General features: G+C 42.6%; 1 protein-coding gene across 1 annotated transcript in view; it reads right to left on the bottom strand.

The window, feature by feature from the left end:
* EXT1 (exostosin glycosyltransferase 1) overlaps positions 1-21,468 on the bottom strand; it is a 310,887-nt gene that overhangs the window by 34,128 nt on the left and 255,291 nt on the right. The window contains exons 2-3 of the mRNA XM_061123569.1: positions 6,214-6,307; positions 4,624-4,731 (exon numbers count right to left, since the gene is read on the bottom strand). Of these exons, the coding sequence (XP_060979552.1) occupies positions 4,624-4,731; positions 6,214-6,307 (202 nt within the window). The remainder of the gene's footprint in view (positions 1-4,623; positions 4,732-6,213; positions 6,308-21,468) is intronic.

The raw sequence follows: 21,468 nt of genomic DNA, 5'->3' as shown, positions 1-21,468 counted from the left end.
TTTGTTTAGTTTTTCAGTGCATCCAGAGGATTCCCAGGTGGCACAGTGGTAAAGAATCTACCTGCCAATGCAGGAGATGCAAGAGACATGGGTTCGATCTCTGAGTTAGGAAGATCCCCTGGAGTAGAAAATGGCAACCCACTTCAGCATTCTTGCCTGGAAAACCCCATGGACAGAGGAGACTGGTGACTACAGTCCACGGGGTCACAAAAGTCAGACACCACTGTGTACCACCACCACCGCCACCGTCAGCCCATCTAAAAGTTACTCTGGCACTATAGTCTATTAAGTGTACAGTAGCATAATGTCTGAAAGCACAAAGTAAATACCTTAATTTAAATACTTCATTCAAAGTAAAAAAAAATGCTAACCATCATCTGACAACACAGGCTTATGACAAACCTTCAATTTGTTAAAAAAAAAAGAAAAAAGAAAAGCATCTATGAAGCACAATAAAGCAAAGCAAAATAAATGAGGTATGCCTGTAGTAGCTATTTAATAAATAAAAGTCAAATAGACCACGGCCATCTGAAGCCACCGAAGGGATATTATTATTTTCACTAGCAGTATAGCTCAATGGTTAAGCACAGGAAAATGGGAGTCAGACCAAGGTAAGAGTCTTGGCTCTACAGTTAACTAGCTGTGCTTCCTTGAAAATGTTACTTGATCTCTCAAAGATTCCATCTCCTCAGTTATAAAACAGGTACAGAGTTCTAACATCATTGTAAGGTTGTAATGAAGAGCACATAAGTGCTTCACGCAATGCCTAACATGGGAAGTTTAACTGACAAAGTAATTATTATTACTACTATTGTTATTGACTTAAGGGTGATGATATGCAAAGTTGGACCAATTGCTTAATGTTTGCCTGTGAACTTGCTTGGGTCTGAGCTCTGAAATGTACTTCCTGGTTGTCTGGTGAGTTTCCTTGGCTTGCTCCCTATCTTCACCTAGAGCCCAAGGTCTATTTCATTTATAGAGTCTACATTCTTAGGGGAGATTCCTTGTGATTAGCAAGTGCCCTTTTGTGCTCACCTCTTTCTGCATGCCTGCCTCCCTAATATGTAACTAATCAGAGACGCATGGGAGCCTGGACTGAAGCAGGAATGCTCCACTAGCTATTTTAATAAGAAAGTTACCCATGACATCGTGACTAAGACTACATCTGAATTTCCAGTGGAGGGGAAGGAAGTAGGAACGTTTTTTTTTTTTTTCAAGACCACTTCTACGGGAAGACAGAGAACTGTTTCACAGTACCTACATAAGGACAAGCTCACTTGTTTTGGCAATGTCCAAAAACTGATCCTAAATCTGCAGTCCCAGTACATATCTGGATTCTCAACACTGAAGCAGCATGGAGGCAACAGGTAACAGAGAAAACATTTGCCTGAAATCAGAGCGTAAGGTCAAGTGGAAATAAAATATCCTTCAAGAAGGGGGAGAAACCACTCAGATCATCAATCCCTGATAAGCCAAAGAACATTTAATTTTATTTACTGAGAAAATTAGCCAAATAGCCAAAGGAAGATTAGAAAAGAATTATCCTCCTCAATTTTCATAATCATGCCCTCTTCTGAGTATCAGTGGTATTTTCTAAGAGTCATACAGGTTGACACTGCACTGTTTTATTGTGATGATGAGGAAGCAGTCCATTAGAAAATTGTCAAAAGCTATCATTACTATGTGGTCTCCAGAAAACTGAGTAGACTGTGGTTATGAAGGCAGAATGGTATATCACGCATGAGCTTATCAGTACATCCCCTCTCTTACATAAGCTACATCTTGCTGTTACTATATCAAGTGAAATATATTCTACCCGTCTGTGCATACACATGTCTGACAGCAGTCTGCAAAGTGCTCTGGAAGATAAGTCCAATTGATTGAAAAGACAGAGTTCCAAGTTTTAATGGCATTTGGCTATTGGTTATTAATCTGCTTGTCCCGAGAGACAGGTATGGGAAAGTGATAAATTAATTGCAATTTGGCCAGATTGTTCGAAGTGGCAGAACCCAGTGAAGTCTTAATAAAAGGTCATGCATGGTAACCAAACTAATGGAATCTACCAAGACAGATACAGGAAAGCAACAGTAAGCTCTCTTGGTGACATGACAAGAATATATGCAAATAAAAACATCTGAGCTGTTCTAAAACAGGAAATGAAAAATGGTAACATAACAAAAACATTTCCCAGAGCAGACATTTGGGCTGGGTGCCAGTTCTTTAAAACCATTGTCAATGACAGTTCAGTCGTCATTCAATATGGAGGCAGCTGTGCAGACAGACTGCATATGAGAGAGGAAAATGCCAACGAGTTTGAGTGGGTGCACAATGAAAAACAAAACCCCCAGCGTCAAGCCAAAATGTTGCTTCAGAAGGTGAAATGCTTCTGGCGAATCAACTCTGGCAAAATGGCAGAGATCAGACAACCACAGTTTGGTACCCTGGAATCTACTCTGTTTCAAAGACAAACTCCCACTTTATTCATATCAAATTCACGAGAGCATGGGTACACAATTGGAGAAATTATGGCTGGTATTTTTCATTCCCAAATTTCCTTTAATGAGCAGGCATCTTTAAAAAAAAAATCAAAGGAGGAAAAAGGCAACATGGAAAAGAACCACATTTATCACTTTGTTAGGCCTTCCATGAGTGAATGTTTTTAGGCACGCACCTAGGGAGAACTCTACTAGGTCACATGTTCTTCTCCTACTTCTGAGGTCCCAGGGGCCTTGGAGATCACAGATCTGACTACCAGACACAAGGCATGTTTTAGAAGCTGTGTTCAGCTTGCGTTGCTTAATTATGGCTCTCTTAGTTACAGATATTTCACCTGTTACTTTAGGGAGACTACTGAGTTATTTCACCAGCCAGTTAGCAGACTGGCCAGCAGGACATTAAAAAAAAAAAAAAATCATTCTACAAATAATTGTGGTAGTTCAAGGTAAAGTACAATGTCATGAAATAAATGATTAAAATATTACATCATTTTAGAGAAAAGAGTATGGCAATTTATGCTGAAGCTAAAACATCACTGCACAAAATGCCTTTAGAAATTCTCAGTGACTGACTATTCCTGACCTGGGATTTCTCTGTGAGTATCATATTCCCCCTTCCCAGGCAGCTATTGAGATGTTCAGACTTTTATTAGGCATCCTTGTAGAAGTTTAGCTGATGCATATGCATGGATTTATTTCTGGGCACTCCATTCTATTCTATTGAGCTGTATATCTGTTTTTATGCCAGTATTACACTGTTTTAATGACTGTAGCTTTGTAATATAGCTTGAAACTAGGGATGATGATGGTCCAGCTTTATTCTTTTTCTCTCAAGATTGATTTGGCTATTTGGGGTTTTTTCTGGCTCCACACAAATTTCAGGACTGTTTTTCTATTTCTGTTAAAAAAAAAAAAAAAAAGCCACTGGGATTTTGGTAGGAATTGCCTTGAATCTGTGGATCACTTTGGGTAATAGGAACATTTTAATAATTAGTAAGTCTTAATTTTGCAACACAGGACAACATTGTTGAAACTTGAAGACACTACACTAAGTGAAATAAACCAGTCAAGCAAAGAAAAATATTTCATGAGTCCACTTTCATGTGTTCACTTGCTTAGTTGTGTCTAACTCTTTGTGACCCCATGGACTGTAACCCACCAGGGTCCTCTGTCCATAGAATTTTCCAGGCAAGAATACTGGAGTGGGTGGCCATTTCCTTCTCCAGGGGATCTTCCCGATCCAGGGATCAAACCCACGTCTCTTGCATCTCCTTCATCGCCAGGCAGGCAGACAAATTATTTTACCACTGAGCCATCTGGGAAGTCCTCCACTTATATGAGGTCAAGTCCATAGAATTAAAGAGTAGAATAGTAGTGACCAGGGGTTGGGGGATGGAAACTGAGGAGTTACTCATCAGTGGGCATAAAATTTCAGTTAAGTGAGATGAATAAGCCTAGAGACCTGCTGTAATACACTGTATTTACCTATACTCAACCATAATGAGTACACATCAAAATTGGTAAAGAAGGTGGATTTCATGTTATGCATTTTTACAACAATAAAATGAAATGAAAAAAAAAAAAAAAACGTCATGACCAAAAATACAAGATAACTCCCCCCACACCCATTTTCATTTGAGGCTGCTCTTTTAAATATACATCTTAAAGATAACACTCACCCAGACTAGATCATTTGAGCAATGAGGACACTAATGGCAAGAATCAGCCCTAGAGACCTGTCTTTCTGAAAATTAATCTGAAGGCAAATATGGAAACAGGAAAGGAGTACAGAGTGGCAGCAGAATTGTACAAGAACTCTCTGGCATGATTCCTAAATATTACAGAAATCGAAGGGGGTAGATATACACCTCCTGTCAGTATCAACATTCACGTCCTCCATCTGTACCTTCTCCTTGTCCGAGTATATATTCCCTGGCTCTGAGGAGATTGCGTACTAGAAAGTCAACGATGTCTTGTTAAATGACTTCATATTTGCTATGACATAGGCAATTTTCTCCTGATAAAATTTCTTTTATAGAGCTGACCTTTTGGATTCATCTTCTTTGAAAGTTTGTACGGGGGCAGCAATAATCCACTGATCTGGGGAAGGCCACCACCCCTTCCTTACCTGTAATAACAATCTCTCATCGCCTATGACGGCAGCTTGGTTCCAATTAATCACTTCAGAGAATGGCAACTCCCATCCATTGCTGAGCATCACAGGGACACAGGCGGCCTGTGCAAAGAAGGGCACTGTGAGTGTGAGGGAGGTGGTGGCAGGAGGAACCGTTCCAATCAGGAGGGTGAAATCAGTACAAATTCAATTACTGGCATGAATCCTGGACTGCTGAGGTCAATAGAAAAGTGGGCTTTTATGAAGTCACATGAAGGTTGTCTGTATCCAGCTGAGATTTTACCAGCTGTAAATTGTGCCTTGGAATGTGAAAACCTCATTTCTATTCTTGTACCTGGTTTGGCTGACCTTACTTCTATGGAGACAACTGGCCTCGTTGAAGAAGTTTTACTGACATAACAAAATCGTCCACCAACAAAATCCTAGCACAAACCCCACCTTGAACATACATGGTCTTGTCAATGAAAATGCTACAGTTCATGTGCAAAGGGCTTCACCCCAATGTCCTGAGCAACAAAGAGCAGAACAGGACTTGGTTTTCCTGATAAAGCGTTTTGTGGACTTAATTCTTACAGGCTGCTCACCAGGCCAGGCAAACACCTGAACCAGACTTGGTCCCTTCAGTGTGGAGGGATCCTGACCAACTTACTACCTGCACAGTGACCTAAGAGCCTAAAAACACCAGGCTAATGACAAATTCTGGTTGCAAAGAACTCGTAATCCTAAGCAGAGACCAATTTGCTCCATGCAACATCCCCAGAGGCTAGGAGAATGTTAGGGATGATATTCTTCCTAGAACGTGCCAGAAAAGACTTCCAAGAAAAGGAAGCCCTCCTGTTGAAGGACAAGACAGAACATTGGAAGCATGGTGACAAAAGCACAGATTCAGGCAGGGGCAGAGTACAAAGGAGGGAAGGACACAGCAGCAAGGAGTTCAGGAGCGGAGGAGGTGAGAGGTGGAAGGTGTGCTTTCTTGCCAACAAGGAAGGCTGGACACAACTTCTGGGTGAGAACCGCCGGGTGAAGGTTAATGGCACAAGAGTCCTAAAGCTCTGGGACCTCAGAACTGTAGCGCCTGGAACAGCCAGGCTGAGAGAGTGCCTCTACCTTGCTGGGGGTCATGTTCAAAATTCAGAGGAGCCAAGTGATGACTGCGATGAGGACAGAACAAGTTTGATTTTGGAAAATACCACTCATCAGCCATCTTCACTGCTGTTGAAACTGGCTTCCAAGGAGGAGGGCTGAGCCTGCATGAGGAGCCCGGCTCTGCTGCCTGGTGGGCAGTCAGATCTACTCTCTGTTTGCAAGCCCATCTCTGCGAACCCACCTTCCCTTGAGATTCCCACTGAATCTCCTCATGTCCAAAGGCAGGGAGTAAATCCTCCTTCCGCCGCCCCCCCCCCCCCCACAAGCATATATAAGGTTGCAGATTTTCTTGGGAAAATAGATTTCAGGTGTTCCAGGCAAACCATGCGTTTGGTTTAGATCCCAGGAGATGTGTTAAGGTGAACCCTCCTCCCCCATCCCACACGCTGTCTGACGTCAGTTCTCAGCTCTATACTGGGGATGATCAGGGTCTCTTACCTGCAGAGCCTCCAGGAACCTGAAGGACCCAAGCCTGCGACCACGAGGAACCAGACAGAAAGTGGCATTGTGCAGCATTTCCCGATAATCATACCTAGAAGGAGAAGAGGCACCATCAGCAAACAAAGACCATTAAGAATGGGGGTGGGGTGAATGGGCACACCTAGGGTACGTGAAACCACCCAGAGCAACTTGGGTGCTACACAAGCCAGCCCCACTTTTCCAGGGGGAAGGCAGGAAGGGTTGTTGCAGGAAGGAATGGAAATGTGACCCTTCCCACTGGACAAAGCAATTAGGGTCTTGTTCAAACAATACGTAAAAGACAAGTCTGATGGTCTCAGTGACATTTTGGCTCACTCAGCCTTTACTTCGCAAATCAGGTTTTTTCATGTCTTGGCAAAAATAGGTTGCCTTCATCAGCTTAAAAAAATAATCACTGCTAGTTGTTCTTTATAATGCCATATCATTCAGGAACCTGAAGACTGCTCTTGTTTCCTACCTACCCCATGAAACCATGCTATTAAAATCTACTCAGGAAACCTCCATTCCCAGCACAAAACATTTATTTTCTCCTTCAAGCTGGAGTTTCTACTTTTAACCGAGAACATTCGGTTACCCCAGACAAACACTCCTGTGTAAGAATGGTTGGCATGGAGGAAAGAGAGAAGGAGCCAGCCCAAGAAACTGGGAAAGAGAAGAAATAACAAGAGAAGAAAAAATACTCAGGGCTGTGGGAAACTGGGCAAGAAATGAGATGATCGTGTCTTTTACTCAAATACCACTGAGCCAGCTCACATTGTTATTGCACTTGAGAAAAATGCAAAATAGAACAGGAATGTCACCTGTCTCTTTATGTCAGTGGAGTGCAGGGAAAGACAACAAGCACCTCATTTTGTTTAGGGCTGGCACTTGAAACATGATTTCCACAAACCCAGTCCTAAACACACAGCTGAAAGTTCACTCGGAGTTGAAGCAAAGTTGGGAAACTGGAGATGGCTCATGTCCTGGGAAGGCCCAGCTTCTCAGGGCTAGGATGAAATCACACTAGTATGAAATCACTCTCGTTTTTTAAGAACTTCCCGGGCTCAGCAGACAGGTGTGACTTTGACAGTAGCATATGTCACCGGCATTTTCTGACTCTAATAGTCTAATTTAATCATAGCCTGAAGGCATTGGATTCTTCCCTCCTCTTTGGGGGATACTGATATATACATTTATATTTTTAAAGTCCACATCTATTTTTATAATCTTACACAAACTAGGCATATGGGAGTAAGCCAATTTTCAATTATAAACCTGTCATTAAGAAGAGACATCATGCAAAGGACCATTTGCTTAAACAAGCGTGTACAACTAATTTGCACAAGAAAAGGTCACCATGAATGGATTATTTCCATTGAGAGTAAAAATTTTAAAAAAGAGAGAAAGAAAAAAGAATATCCTTGCTGCGTTAATTAAACCATAAAATAGACTTCAAAGTGGAAAGGTTTTTAAGAGGGCTCAAATTTAGTTAAATGAAAAAAATATTAAATTATGATAGTAATGACTCCTCTTTTTCCTCACCAAACATAAGGAAATAATTGACAAGGATCTCAGGCTCAACTGTTGATAATGTTTGAATATCTATCTAATCAATGGAGACCAGGGAAACACACACACACACACACACACACACACACACACACACAATGTATGTATTAAGTTTAAACTGAAACTTTTTTAATATAAAAAGGTCAAAAATACTTGAGGCTACAGCAAAGTTTAATAAATACCCAGAATAGAAACCCCTAAGGGGCTGGAACAGAAGGCCCTACCTCCTCATCATTAGGCTGCTAAAAATGTAAAACCCTATTAATGTTCTGGATTGTAACAAGTTTCAAAGTTTTCAGCTGCAGAATTTACTTGAGGGAAGGAGCAGAGGGAGAGGAAAAGCAGAAAAGTTGCCGAAAAAACTCAAATGACAGTTATTCAAGGCGTGGATTTTTAAGGGGTTGTAGAGAGGGATTTGCTGATGTATCGAATAAAGCTTCATGATTGAAGCTAGTGTTCATTCACATAATAGGTAACAGGAGAAAGGGGAGAAGCATTCTTGCTGGAATCAGGAACCCACTCGGTAAGCTGTGAAGTTAAGAATGAAATGATGGGCTTTCTGGGCTTCAGTTTCCTCATCTGCAAAATGAGTCAGTTGGGCAAGATGAGTAAAGATTGTCTGCAACATTCCATAATTCTTTCTTTTTTTTTTAAATAAAGTATTTCTTAAGAATTTTGTTTGTTTTTTTATATGGACCATGTTTTAAAAGTCTTTATTGAATTTATTACAGTATTTGTTCTGTTCTACGTTTTTAGGTTTTTTTAGTTGCGAGGCATGTGGGTTCTTAGCTTCAGGACCAAGGATTGAACCTGCAACCTCTACATTGGAAGGCAAAGTCTTAAATCACTGGACCGCCAGGGAAGTCCTTCCACTATTCTTTATTCTTTTATTATTTCATGTCCCTTTGAGACTATCCCACTGCTCCAAAAGTTTACACAACCACTGTATGTATGTATGTATGTATATGTGTCTAAGGGACTTCCCAGGTGGCGCTAGTGGTAAAGAATCTGCCTGCCAACGAAGGAGACATAAAAGACACAGGTTTGAACCCTGGGCACAGCAACCCACCCCAGTATTCTTGCCTGGAAAGTCCCAAGGACAGAGGAGCCTGGTGGGCTACTGTCCATAGGGTCACAAAGAGTCAAACATGACTGAAGTGACTTAGCGTGCATGCATGCAGACACACATACATTTCTATAGAAATCTGCTTGTATACACAATGTGCAATGTATGTATTTATACTGACATACAAAGACAAACATAAGCACATACAACTGAAAACAATGATTTCCCTATTTCTAACCATGCTCAGCCCATGAACCACTGGCTCTAGTGACAGTGAGCCTATGAATGACTGTGTATGACAAGTGAAGAAATAATGATGCCTGCAAGGGGGATGACGGTCCTAACAGAACCACACGTATGCGTGGTACTCTCCCCACTCAGCTCTTTGGTCTGCTCATATGCCCACATCTACCTCCTTCTAAGAGTTTAAACTCATTCATTTACTCAGTCACTCTTTCAAGAAATACTATGTTCCAAGCACTGTTCTAGTCCCGGAGAAGATGCTTCTCCTGCTGCTAGACCTACCAAAGCTCATCAGTAACTAAAAGAGGCTGACAAGGATTTCAGGGGTAGTATCTCCCTGAGGGTAGGTGTTCTAAGTATACTGTGGAAGGCTAGCCTTCCAGAATGACACAGTAAGGAATTCTGTGGATGCTCCTTCCAGCAAAACACCAATTTACCTGTTCCAAATTATAAGAACATTCACTGAAAAAGTTGATATGCATGAACTTATTTACAAAACACAAACAGACTCACACACTTAGAATGACCTTATGGCTACCCCCTTACAGGGGGTAAGAGCTGGGGAAGGGGGGCATAGTTAGGAAGTTTGAGATGACATGCACACACTGTTTTATTTAAAATAGAAAACCAACAGGGACCTACTGTATAGCACAGGGAACGTGGCTCAATATTCTGCAATAACCTAACTGGAAAAAGAACTTGAAAACGAATCAGTTCAGTTCAGTTCAATACGTGAATATGTCTAACTGAATCACTTTGCTGTACCCCTGAAACTAACACATTGTTAATTAATTGTGCTTCAATATAAAATAAAAAGTTTAAGAAAGAACATTCATTGAAAATTTCTGGAAATTGTTCTCAGAGCATCATGACAAGTGGAAAACCATTTGTTCAGGAAAATCTACCGAATCTCGGCAAGAACTGTGAGTGTCTGGGGCATCTGAGCCAAGATCCGCTCCATTACCAACCCTCACTAGCTCTGCCTTATAGAAGCTCTAATGTAGGTGAGTATAGCTGAGAAGACTAGGATCCCTCTACCCTCAGCTCTCATCAAGAAAGTGAAAAGACAACCTATAGAAAAGAGGAAAATATTTTCAAATTATCAATTTGGTAAGGGACTTTATCCAGCAAAGGTAAAGAACTCTTGCAAACCAACAATCAGGACAAATAATCCAATTTAAAAACAGGCAAAGGCTTTGAATAGATACTGTTCCAAAGAAAATATGCCAAGTGCCAATAAGCACATGAAAAGATACTTAACCATTAGTCATTAGGGAAATGCAAATCAAAACTATGAGATATCATTTTACACCACAAGGATGGCTATAATCAAAAGGACAGATGACAACAGGTGCTGAGGAGAAACTGGAATATAAACCTCATATATTGCTGGTGGGAAGGTAATATGGTACAGCCCCATAGGAAAATAGTTTGGCAGTTTCTTTTAGAACTAAAAATGAGCTTAGTGTATGACCCAGCAATTGCACACTTGGGCATTTATCCCAGAGAAATGAAAATTTATTTTCACGCAGAAACTTGTCCACAAACGTTCACAGTTTTATCATTAATAGCCCCAAACTGTAAACTATCCAAATATTCTTCAAAGGGTGAATCATTCAACCAATTGTGGTACATGTATAACTTAGAATACTTACTAGCAAAAAAAAGGAAATGAACTACAGATACATAAAAGCAACCTTCAGGAAATTATTCTCAGTGAAAAATCCAATCTTGAAAGGACACACACTGAATTATCCCATTTACATAGCATTCATTAACTAACAGAATTACAGGGATGGGGAATAAATTAGTGGTTATCAGTGGATAGGGATGGGGAAAAGATGGGGAGACGACAGGTCAAGTGACGGGGACAATCGTTTTAGTGATCAATTCTTACCTATGACTTAAGCTTAGAAGTATAAATCATATTGAAGTCATAAACTTCTTAAAAACAAGAAATAATGAACATATGAGATCCTAAGCAAGAAGGTAAGTAGATGAGGGAGGCAACTAATCTCAGATACAGATTTAATCAATAATGGTTTGTTACCCTTTTCAGATGGCCATTAAGTCCCTGCTTGTATAGGTGATGATACAGATGCTAGAACAGTCTCTAAAAACTACCGCAATGAAAAATGCAGTAAAAATGACATGACCCCGTATTTAACCTAGAAACCAAAACCATTCTACGGCCGTAATAATTTTCTCCTTAAAGGTGTATTGAATAATATATGGGATACACCCCATTTAAAACGGGTCATATAATAATGCATAATTGAAGTCCTTCCCTTCCATATGAAACACATTCTTTTTTTCTTTTTTGGCTGGCAGCAATTCAGTGCAACCAGGAAATGGGTGGAGGGCAATGTGGCATTAGTGCTGGGGTCCTCACAGTACACTCTTCCAACTATAAGCATCATCTGGGAAATTGGTAGAAATGTCAATTCTCAGCCCCACCCAGGCCTGCTTAATCAGAAACTCTGGGGGAAGGGCCCAGAATTCCAAGTTTTAATAAGCCCTCCAGGTAATTAAGATGCACCCTAAATTTTGAGAACTACTGACATGGTAGTGAAGAGCTTAGTAATTAAGAGCTTAGTGGTTAAGCAGCTTTAGACCCAGTCAAGCCTGGGTTCCACTTTTATCCTGGCTATTCACAAGCTGAGTGATCTTGGGAAAAGTTATTTAATTTGTCTAGATCTTAGTTTCCTGGTTGGCAAAATGGGGATAATACTTTTACTGGGAGGATTAAATGATACATTTTAACGAAAGCCTATTGCACTTTATAAACAATCCATAAATGGTGGCTGTGATTACGATGATGGAAGTGAGGCAACCGAATAGAATGCAAAGTATAGCCAACTTGAAGTCAGAAGGCCTGGGCTGAAGAACTTGGGTTCTGGACCTACCACTTTCCATGCGTCCCTGCGCAAACTGTTTAGCTCCTCTGAGCCTCAGAGATATGAGGATTAAATGAGATCAAGTGCATACAGTAGAAACTGCAACGCACTACACAATTGTAAATTTTTGTCAAAACTACAGCAATTCAAGAGGAATAAAAACATTTCGAAAAAGTAACAAACAAATGAAAAAGATTGGATTTCCAAAGACAGTGCCAGGGAGAAGTGTGGAGCAGACCCTTGGAAATAAAACAAAAACAGAAGCTATGAATCACAACAGCAGCTTCTAATTGGAAGGATTTTGCCTTATTATCAAAAGCTCCATAGCCAAGAATGCGGCTGGCACAGTGTGACCACGGGTCCTCCTGGGCTTCCCACAATTCCTTGGTAGGAATCTGCCATGCAAGCCTATTTTCTGCTAATCGAAGAGGACAGGGAAGAAGTGAGGCAAGCCCGCATCTCTGTAGTCACACAACTTGAGTCTCCCCCAACGGTGCTACAGTTTGTCTCAAGTATTTACTTACAAAATAGGTGAGGGACTTTCCCGGTAGTTTCAGTAGCTGAGGCTCTGTGCTCCCAGTGGAGGGGTCCTGGGTTTGATCCCTGGTCAGGGAACTAGATTCCACATGCCACAGTTAAGAGTTCACACTGGGCTTAAGAATTAAAAATAATATTAAAGAAATAAAAGTAAATAAACTTTTACAACTGATTTGTTTTCTCTCAGCCCCCATCCTCATAAGTACTTAAACTTCTTTGCTTACCCCTCGGTTGGAGTCACATTTCTAAAGAAAAAAAAAAGAAAGAACACAAAAACAACCTATGACTGTTGTAGTTAAAGTGCTATGGGATAAGGGAAATAAGCTTCCCCAGCATCTCCTCTTTACTTTCTCTCATTCATTCAGCAAACATGAGCTGAATGCCTACCTTGTGTCAAGTACTGTTCAAGAAACAATACTTCTCCAGGGAGGAGGTAGATGTGTTACCAAATGATTGTCATTTACTGGGGGATATGGGAGGATGGAGGCAAGGATGCAGAGAAGACCAATGACAAGTCATCACTTGGCTCTGGTGGGAAGAGTGAGAAGAAGGCATGTCTCCTGGAGGAAGGGAGACTCTGAGCTAAGTCTTAAAGGAAGAGCAAGACCCAGTCTGGGGCTTTCCTTGTGGCTCAGTGGTAAAAAATCTGCCTGCCAATGCAGGAGACATGGGTTCAATCCCTGATCTGGGAAGATCCCACATTTCACAGAGCATCTCAGCCAGGGTGCCACAACTATTGAGCCTGTGCTCTAGAGCCCCAGAGCCCAGCTACTGAGCCCATGCACCACAACTATCGAAGCTCACACGCCCTAGAGCCTGTGTTTCACAACAAGAGAAGCCACTGCAATGAGAAGCCCCCACACCGCTAGAGAGTAGCCCTCACTTGCTGCAACTAGAGAAAAGCCAGAGCAAAGCAATGAAGACCCAGCACAACCAAAAATAAATAAATAAAAGTAAATTAAAAAAAAAAAAAGAATTGGTCTGGCAAAGAGCTGAGAGGAGGCCATGGGCATTTCTGGTGGTGGAGCTAGCAGAGGAAGAACAGAGACACCAAAGTGAGATAAACTGCCCGCAGTCTGGGGTCAGATGTGGGGAGGGGGACAGTGAGGTTGCTGGTACGGGCAGGGTCTCCCTGGAAAGACCACATGCGATAACTGCCAGATCTCAGACATGACCCTGTGTGGGTGGGCATGAGCCACTGAATGGCTCAACGACCTATGATGGAAGGAACTCTTAGGTAGGACTTGATATAAGCCAACTCGACAGGCCAGCACGGAGTTCAGAGAGCCCCATGACCTTGCCAGTGCAGGTCATATCGAAGGAGCCATGAGGCTCCAGCTCCAGGCTTTTTGATCCCAAAGGGCCTTTGCTCTCCACTATATGACGCTGCCTCCTGGGGCAGTTCACACCAATGCAGCTTCTGACACAGTGACATCCTCAACGGTTCACCTAGTTTCAAGCACTGGCAACAGACAGCCCCATTTCAAAGGACGCTTTCTCCCCTACTCGAAATTCTGCCCCTGTCACATCCGGAGCTCAGTCTGAGATAGTGCTCTGTCATTTAATAACTATGGCCCTTTTGTGGACTACTACAGATTTAACACTTACAAATTTCTATTATTTTTGAGAAAATCCCCAAATCCATAGCATGTAATAATATGAAATTGGTCCAAGGCACAGATTTGAACTGAGAAACCCATGAGTGGGAACCAACCTTTTAGCTGGAAAATGGGTCCACTGGCCACAATTTTATCTCTCATATTGTCTTATAAGTAACACAGGGAAAATTATAGGCCCCCTGTGGTCCTTGTGAATTCAAGGGACTCATGGAGCCTCCATCTCTTCACACCACCTGTGTGCACAGTTTCTGTACCCGTGAATGAGCTACTCCACATTCCCGAGTCAGGGAAATGCACATGGATTATCCTAGCGTGAGGTGCTGGTAACCAGAGTGGCTGCAGACTCAGGGACGCTCAGTGGCTCCCAACAGGAAGGTTCTCGATATTCAGAAACGGTGAGATTCTAGAACAGGTCACCCTGCTGGGCTTGAACCTCTGGGGCACCTGGTCAGGCCAAGGATTATGAATTGATTTCTTAATGATGCTCCTCTGAATGACGCTGCCAGTCCCTTTCACACTTCCTGGCTTTCCACAGAAGACCATCTTCTTTTTATGTTCATTTAAATTCATTTCAATATTGAGAAAGGAGGGAAGAATAGTGTGTGGGCTCTGGCTGGGGTAGGAGGCACCAACTCTCACATACTTTATCTCATTTAAGCCTCAGAGCCACCCAGGAAATGGATACAGTTATACCTGCTTTTCACAGGGAAGAAGAAAGGGCCAGATGGACCCTTGGAATAAAAATATTGTGTCTGAACACACTGGATCATAATCCCATATCAAGTCTAAACTCACTTACTCCATCTCTACCCTTCATACCCACTGAAAACTCAGAATTGTAAACTTGGACCAGATGGTAGTCTTCACCTGCACACACTGATGAATTTACCATGTACTAGGTACACCGTGCAGGAGACCACTTTGGTTCCCACTCATTACATAGCAGCTCAATGGCTAAAATGTAAAAGCAAATGACAGTCATTAATGGTAACAATTATAACAATCATCCCGCCACTGATTAAATGCTTCCTGTGGGTGGGGCAACAATCCGCATTCATTCCTGCCCTTTCTCTCTAAACCCCACGTGAAGTGGCCCCATTTTATAGACGATGAAGTTGAGGAGCCAAGGTTTTGTGGGGCTTGTACAAGGCGGACCCTGTGGTCTCAGAGCTGCCTAGAAGGAAGCAGTAATATGGTGTCAGCAAAGGGAAAAGTGAAAGATTTTTAATATACTGTGCCCATGTCTGACTCTTTGGGACCCAATGGACTGTAGCCCGCCAGATTCCTCTGTCCATGGAATTCTCCAGGCAAGAATACTGGAGTGGGTAGCCATTCCGTTCTCCAGGGGATTTTCTGGCCCAGAGATTGATCCTGGGTTCTTAGGCATTGCAAGCAGATTCTTTACCATCTGAGCCACCAAGGAAGCCTACTCTGTGCTGGGGACGTTAACAACCTCAGGAGGTTAACCTATTATCTGAAAGAGGTGAGCTTTTGGAGGGCCTGCTTTTGTGCTCAGCAATACCAAATTCCAAACTGCTCTGAGATAAATGCAATTCCAGGCCGCGTTAGTCTAAATTCTTTCTTTTATTGGAAATAAAGCATTTCTGAAAATGCTAAATAAAGGGTTCTCTGGGTACAGGGTGGAAAAAGAAGGGAGTGATAATTAAGGAGCCAGCAGCGACTGTGACCTCAGACGGATAAATAGGTCCAGAAGAGGCATACCCAGGATTTGGCTGCAGAAGCTAAATGTCTGGGACCAACTCGAGGACAACTGAGAAGCCTGAGGTCATTATCTTACCATTAACCTTTCACCAGGCTCTGTGCCATGAAGATAAGCCAAGTGAGCAGGGCCAGAAGTGTGGACTGAAGCTGAGAAGCCAGTACCGGGGCCAGCAGCATGGGCTGTCAAGCCTCGATGGCAACTCCTCTTCTTGGAGAGCAGCCTGTGGACGGAGCACTCCTTCTTCCACACTTCCTTCTTCCCCTCCGCCCTGAAGAAAACCTGATCCCCGAGTCCTGCCCAGAGACTCTCTTGCTGCTCACAGAGCACCCAGGCTGACCTGTCTACTTGCTCCCTCTGGATTAAGTTCCCTGTTTTCTTTTTTTTCTTCCACTGGGCTTCAGGAGGCAGGACCAAAGGATCATGGTCCAATTTCCTCTTGAATCAACTCCCAGGGCCTGGCCTATAGGAACCACTCCAATCATAGGTATGGGGGACTTCTTCTGGAGGTCCGGTGGCTAAGACTCCAAGTGCTCCCAATGCAGGGGGCCCGGGTTTGATCCCTGGTCAGGGAACTAGAGGATGAGATGGTTGGATGGCATCACCAATTCAATGGACATGAACTTGGGCAAACTTCGGGAGATAGTAAGAGACAGGGAGGACTGGCGTGCTGCAGTCCACAGGGTCTCAAAGAGCTGGACATGACTTAGTGACTAAACAATAACAGGGGCCCCACATACCTCAACTAAAGATTCCACATGCCACAAAGAAGATCAAAGATCCTGCATGCTGCAGCTGAGACTGGGTGCAGCCAAATAAATAAATATTAACAAAGAAACACACCAAAAAGCATAGGTTTGAAATGGATGAAAAGTTCTGTGTCCACTGGTTTGCAGAAGAGCTTGGAAGCAATGGAGACACAAGGAAGAGATGAAAGCCCTTCGTTATAACTATCTCTGTCCACCTACTATCACAAGATAGCCCACTCTTGACTTTGCCAGGTCTTTCTAGGATGATCCTCACTCCCTGTGTTCAGCCTGAGCCCAACTGACTTAGAGATGGGAAGGGAGTGTGGTTTACATATAGTGTCTTCCTTCTGTACATTTTCCATCCCTTCTCTGCCTCTGTTTCCAAAGGCCTGGCAGTTTGTTGAAAATTTTGTCTTCTCTCTGCACACTGATGGGAGAAGGGAGTTGGGGGATGTGTGTTTCAGCAGCTCTGATAAATCACATTATTTGCAAATCAAGCTACATGTATGCACAGCACTATTCAAACTGAACCATCTTCTGGCTTTTCTCCATATCTGAACTAAAGAAAAAAACTGGAGAACTTCCTCCTATCATGATAAACACTGCATCGGTGCAAAGATGACGGCTCCTCATCCCTCCCAAAAAACTGAGCTCACCCCCACTGTTCTGACCACTTCCCTTCTTGAGCCAAGACATTCTTTCCTGCACAGCCAACCTTGGTCAGCCAGCGCCTGGATTAGGACAATGGCTGGAATTCCTGCTAAGCTCTTCTTGTCACCAGAGTAGGCACGACATAGGAGCTGTTCAGTGGCCAATCTCACATACCCTGAATTCCTGGTCAGGGCCGAAGCCTTTCATCTGGTCCCTGCACTTAAGGGATTATAAAATACCTTGAGAATCCAATTACAAACAGCTAATGAAATGATGCTGGTTTCAGCTACCCTCATTTCCCGTCTCCTTTGCCACCTTTGCCATTCCTAGGCTCCACCTTCTGACTCTGACAGTCAGAGCCAGCTCACTTCTGGGCCTAATGAGCAAAGGAGACCTCAGAACTCTGCACAGGCAGAGACGGTGCATTGTCAAAAATAATAATAATAACTATAGGACATGGATGTCATATGATAGTTGCATGAAGCTAGTTGTCTATGGAAAGTAATCTCTCCCATCTGGGTATGTAATATATAAATGTACAGGTGCGTATGTGCCTCCACAAGACACAAAAATCTGTGTGATGATGAACAATCTGATGCCATATATTGCTATGGATGAGATCACCCTGCCATGAGGGGTTTGGCCACTGGAGATTGAGAAAGCCCTTAAGTCTAGACTCTGCCATTTCCTTTGTCAGAAGCACAACAGTGCCCCAGAGTAAAGAGCCTGTGAAGCTCTGACTCATCTCTGCCTTTCCTCTAGCCATCTCTGCTCAGCACTGTTCTCCTTGAGAAACAGCTAAGCAGCTAGTTAACTCCTAGGTGGCCTCATTTTGGGGAGAGGGTGTAGGGCAGGGAGAATGTTTAAGCAGCTGATGGGGAAGAGGTAGACCAGATGGCCCTGTAGATGCCTTCATGCCCTAGTATTTACTTGTTGGACAAATGAAGGCTAAGCAGTTCCTATGCCAGGTGACATGCTGAGCACTGTGGAAACAAAGATACAGAAGCCCCAGGAGCTGCCCCCATATTGGTTTTTGTAATTTCATGGGAACTGGAGTCTCCTCACTCCCCTCCTGCCTTTTATCTCTTTAATTCTACTCCTTTGAGTTCCCACATAAGCAGAGCAACAAGAAGCATACTCTGGTTCTTACTAGTTTCAGATCAGAATAGTTCAATCTCATCCCCCCAAAATCCATTTTCCATAGAGCAACCAAAGACAACTTTATGATGTCACTCCCAGGCTGAAAACCCTCCACCAACTCCTCATAGCCCTGAGAATAATAGTCGCGCCCCTTGCCCTGGCTGACAGGGCTCCCTGAAACTGGCTTCTGCCCACAGCTCTGAGTCCTGTCCCCTCACTCACCATCTACAGCTACACTGTCCTCTGCCTGGAACACTCTTCTCCCAGATCTACCTCAAGAGACATATCAGCCTTCAAACAAATAGTGGCTCCTCCTCAGAAGGGCCCTCGCAGACCAGCCTGTGTTCCCAGTACTCACTGCCCCAATTCCCTATGTCATCTCAGTCCTAGGACTTACTGCTGTCTGAATTCACCCACGTTTGTCTTTCTGGCCAGCTGCTCCTATTCATCACTGTGACCCCAGCTGCTAGATCAGCACTTGGACCATAGTCATTTTTAAAGAAAGATTTGTCAGATGAATGCCAGACCTCCTTATTCCCCAGCCAATAATGTCTGTGAGGTCACAAAGTGTCCAAATCTCAGGGAACATTCGCATGGGTAATTCTATAGGACAAGTTTCTAAAAGGATAAAAGAGAAGTTTTCTCTCATCTTTGCTGTATGCCATACCAGCCTGATATCTCTGGTTAACATTAAGATTCATCAACTTCTCCAAATGCCATCTGCTATGAAAGCAAGGTCCCATTAAAGTGCCTTTATAAAGAAAACTGAAAAAAAAAAAAGAAGACTTTTTAAGAGATGTTTATATATAGTGATGGGATGGAAACTGCATGAAATAACCCCTAGAAAATATAATTTCTGGTCTTGACTTTGTTACTGTTTGATCTTATGCGACTTACTCTGGTTCTGAATCCATGCTTATTTATTAAATGGGACAATAATGCTAGTCTTGCCTACCTAATAATGAGGTCTACTGAGGATGTAATGAAACAGTTAGATGAGAGTATTATGCAAATTTAAGTAATATCAGTAAAGATGAAGCAAGCATATTTTTGGAATGGCCTTTGTACATATGAGGCATAATGCAGAGAATGTCAAAGGCCTGTTTCTTTTTCTTCTTTTTTGGGTCCCAAATTGTTATGTCCTCTCTCCCAAATGTATTTAGTTCTTCAGAAGTGCAGATCATTTTCCAAAAGCAGCATCTGGAATAGCTAATTTGTTACCAAAGCCAATGATTAAAACACATATGATCCTGTGGGGCTGAAAGGCCTGCCACGATTCCCAGTTTTCCACTGTGTTAGGTTTCAGCTATTAACCCATCAGTCTGTTTTCGGGGTATGAATTTGGAATGAAGATGGCTCAGAACTCTTGGCTACAGGGCCCTTAAAAAGAGAGAGCAATAATGTCGCATGGAATGCCTTGTTGCTTGGTTTCCATTAAGGTATCTTGGCTTTTAAATAAACTGTCAAGTAAAACTTGGCATCAAAACACAAAGTGAGTAACCTCCTTTGTAGAGGAGCTGACAGCTCAGCTGTGTGTCAAATAGATAGCTGCTAAGAGTCAGCTCCAAAGGCGATTGCATCCTCTCTGGAAGGGAGCCGGTACCACAAACTGCCTTCCTCAGGATTAAGTCAAAGCAAAATTCAGGGATGATCTTTATGGAAAGTTAACCCGGAAACACCCATCAACCATATCCCTCTCCACAAGCGCCGGGTTTTGGAATTACAAAAGTTTTGGAGGTGTGAAAACATAATTGGAAAACTTTTTTTCCCTGCTTAAAGGGCTAATTGATTTCACAGGTGTTTAATTATCATTTGCTGTGAGATAATACCTTGTAGTGCCATAAAAAATGGATTTAATTTTCGAGTGCTTGCAAAACCACTGCCAAAGCCAAGTTCGAGCTAAAGCTAGATAATTATTCTATAAATCAAACACACTGCCTCCTTTCTTTGAAATTTTTAATACTTGGGGATAATGATATCTGACAACCTTGAAACTAACATGAAAAGGATTTTCCTGCCAAGTGCCAAAAGGCGACCACAGGAGCATCACAGGCCGTTTGGTTCATTAATGGTGACTCAGGCAGCCTCGGGACCCGCCTGTGGGGCTTCCACAATCTGCCAATGGTAAGGGCACTGGTGTTATGTCGAGACACAGTATTCTCTCCCAGATCAAATGGTCAGACAACCAAATAAGGTCTACAGAAAAACAGAAAAGAAATTCACAACCACTCTTCGCACAAAAACTGCCTGAAAACCACTGTAACTCTCTGAGCCCAAACTCAGAGCCCTGGAAAGTGGAGGTTTTTCAACCTGATCAATAAATACTTTCCCATCTTAGGCTTAAGGCACAACACTTGTGCTTTCTGTAATAACAAGAGAGAGAAATCATGAAATCAAAAACAAACAACAACAACAAGACAAAACACTGGTAACAGCTGGAAGGTACCACAAAGATCACCCAGTGCAAACCCCCAGCAGAAGAAAGTGAAGCCAGGAGTGGTCAAGTACCTCCCCCCAGATAATACTACTAGGGGCAGAAACAAGATAAAAAGGACTGTTCTGAGCAAGTAGAAAAAGGAAGAAATCGCCTGAAAATTGATTTGGACTCCAATTCTCATCCCAAATCTAAAAATAAAAGAAGGAATGTTTTAAAAGGCCAAAAAAAAAAAAAAAAAAGTGTTTTCATTCTGTAAGAGGAGTGGCTATTTCTCCAGCAGAGCCCAGTTTCCATGCTTCAGCCACCTTAAATAACTGGATAGGGATTTTTAGTTGGTGCCACATTTCGGATTTTTCTTTCCTCCAACTCTTATTCAGAAGCTGCTGAAGTCATAACACGTTCCATTAGATTAAGTGTGCTTAAGTGATTTAAGAAAGCGGGGCAATCTGGCTGAGTGCACACACACACTGTCAGCATTATTTACTTTATTTAATGCCTGTGTATAGAGTGTGCACACTGCCCAAATCACTGTACAGCATGGATTTTCAGGCAATTCAAGTTGGCCTTTACCGTATGGGTTAAGGTATTAGAAGGCAAGATGCAATA

This window comes from Dama dama, chromosome 21 (genome assembly GCF_033118175.1).
Source record: "Dama dama isolate Ldn47 chromosome 21, ASM3311817v1, whole genome shotgun sequence".
NCBI classification, from domain to species: domain Eukaryota; kingdom Metazoa; phylum Chordata; class Mammalia; order Artiodactyla; family Cervidae; genus Dama; species Dama dama.
Note: the sequence above shows the minus strand (reverse complement) of the source record. Positions and strands in the feature narration are given on the sequence as shown.